Here is a 2,428-nt window from a genome sequence, read left to right as displayed (position 1 = left end):
AACAATGTCTCTACGCTCTTTACTTTTTATACTATGTTTAACCATTATCAATGACCCGCCGCGAATGCAGGATCTTCTGAAGAAATAACTAACTATACTATGATTATTGTAATTAAACATAAATTCATGCCCTTTAAGCCAGTGCTCGGTTATACAGAGAATGTCAATATTCGAGGACTGTAAAAACAAATCTATTTCGAGTTCCTTGCTGGCAAAGCCTTGAATATTCTGGTGAACTAAATTTAATAACTCGGTTTCACTAAGCATACTAGCATCAATACGAGCAGAGCCGGCCGGTGCAGACGTTGTCGTAGCGGTTAGTTTAAATACAAATCACCAGGCGACTCCGTCTCGGAACCCACGCTACCGAGACATAAAGAGCTACGCGAAGTAAAACTACTAGACGCCGCCCTAGATACGACGGAGTCCTCAATATTATATGCTAACAGGTTAGCACAATCCACTAGACATCTTTTCGGTAGGTAGGTTCTGTTACAGGGCATTACAAAATCATATATAAATTTATTCGTATCAAAATACGAAATCGTACTACTATATACTGAGAGATTGTACAACAAAGAATTATAATGGTAAACTCTCTTATTCACCTTTCTCGACCTTCTGTATGGGAGCGCACACATAATTATTTTCCCTACCTCTCCCCGATCGAGCGCCGACAGAGTAGCGGACAAATTTAAAATATCGCGTTTAGTACAGTCTAAACTGTTCCCTACAAAAACTATAAGCGTCGAATCGCGGTCAAACTCGCCTGCAGAGATGCACTCGACCAAACTCGCGACGGTGGCCCCCGGGTGACAGTGGTTGATGACGCGCCGGTGGAGGCGCTCCGCCAGCAGCGCGCCCAGCCCGGCGCCCGCCTCGTCGCTGTACAGCACGGCGCGGGCGCGGGCGGCGCGCGGCGGCGGCGGGGAGCACGCGCGGCGGCGGCCGGGGGCGGCGGGGAGGATGGCGGCGCGAGGCGGGGCGACGGCGGCGAGACGAGGGGTGGCGGCGCCGGAGCGGGCGAGACATAGGTCAGCAGCAGCGCCAGAGCCAGCGTAGCTAGGCTGGGCGGCGACGAGGCCGGCTCGACGAGGGCCGGCGGCGATGGAGCCGGCCCGGCGATGGACGGTCGCGATGGAACCCGCTCGACGACGCCCGGCGGTGACGATGGCGGTTGAGCCGGTACTGGCGCAGGATCCCCGAAGCTCGAGACGGGGTGAAGGTCTCGGCTGGGCTCGAGCGCGGGGCTCGGGCGCGACGCGAACAGCGCTCGCAGCGCGGGCGATCCCGGCGCGGCTAGGACGGCACGCAGCGCGGGCGAACTCGGCGCGGCGGGGCGCGTCGGTGGCCGTGGTGACTCGAAGCTCAGGTTGTAGCCGCTGCCCGGTTCTAGAACATTATTCATAAAGGCTATGTACTCCTGTAAAGCTTTACTTGACAATTCATCCCTATTAGTTAAGTCTATCAACTTTAATTCTAATTTTTTTAATTCATCGGAGCGGAGATTCAGCTCCTCAGTTGTCCTGTCTAGTTGATATTGACAGTTTAAAAGTTCCTCACTGAGGGAAACACTTTTACATTTAGATTGCACTGTCTTAAACAGTGAAGTATGACGTTTCAGCAAAAGCTTTGATTTCTTAATGAATCTGTTCAATTTCAAGTATTTTTTAATTTTATTGTTACCTTTCAATGTAACTCTAACATCACTGTGGTCCTCAAATTGCACAGAATTTTTAATATCTAAAGTTTCTATTATTGGAGAGGACACTGTACTATCAAGAACTAAATCTACATCAAAACTATTTAATTCAGCAAAAATACTCATATTATTGTCAGCGGGCACGGGGTTGCCGGAGCAATACTTGCAAATATGTTTTGATTCCGACTCCTCCAGTTGCTGTTGCAAGTCCCGGACGCGTTGTAACGCCAGCTCGTGTATATCCTGGCATTGCTGGAACCGGTTGACAATGGCCTGCAGTTCATCGCGCTGCCCTTGCAAGTCTTCATACTCAACGTCTTGGTTGGCGAGTTGATTTTTTAGTGTTGTGTTTGTTCTTACAACACGCTCAATCTCCTGTTCACTCTCTTCTTGTTCTTGAAGGAGCTTTTTGTTCAGCTCGTTGGCTGTTTTGAGCTCCTTCTGTAATTGTTGCATTTTGGCAATCAGGACGTCCCTCCTTGTAGTCATCTTGGTAGGTTGTTCTGAAGACATATTTGTAATTTGAGACAATATAGCCAATAAAATATATGTATAGGCAGCGAGAATTTGTAATTATTAACTTAATACTTGCACTTGATACACTATTCAATAATAACAATATGACTTTAACGAGGAAATCAAAATTTACTAATCTTAATTCCTAGTGTATGATAACATGTAGTAGGTTTTATAATTCACTTTATTGAAAGTTTAACTGGTTTCCAC

At 47.7% G+C, this 2,428-nt stretch overlaps 1 protein-coding gene across 1 annotated transcript; it reads right to left on the bottom strand.

The window, feature by feature from the left end:
- Positions 1–739: 739 nt before the first annotated feature.
- LOC125227411 (formin-A-like) lies at positions 740–2,215 on the bottom strand. The gene has a single exon (XM_048131726.1). The coding sequence runs from the start codon at positions 2,213–2,215 to the stop codon at positions 740–742; it is 1,476 nt and encodes a 491-aa protein (XP_047987683.1).
- Between the last annotated feature and the right edge of the window lie 213 nt (positions 2,216–2,428).

Source organism: Leguminivora glycinivorella, chromosome 6 (assembly GCF_023078275.1).
Source record: "Leguminivora glycinivorella isolate SPB_JAAS2020 chromosome 6, LegGlyc_1.1, whole genome shotgun sequence".
Classification (NCBI taxonomy): Eukaryota; Metazoa; Arthropoda; class Insecta; order Lepidoptera; family Tortricidae; genus Leguminivora; species Leguminivora glycinivorella.
The sequence above is the reverse complement of the archived record's forward strand: the minus strand, read 5'-3'. Positions and strand labels throughout refer to the sequence as shown.

What these genes read in the sequence shown, in the direction of transcription:
- LOC125227411 (XM_048131726.1), bottom strand. Translation starts at nt 2,215, where the DNA reads ATGTCTTCAGAACAACCTACCAAGATGACTACAAGGAGGGACGTCCTG.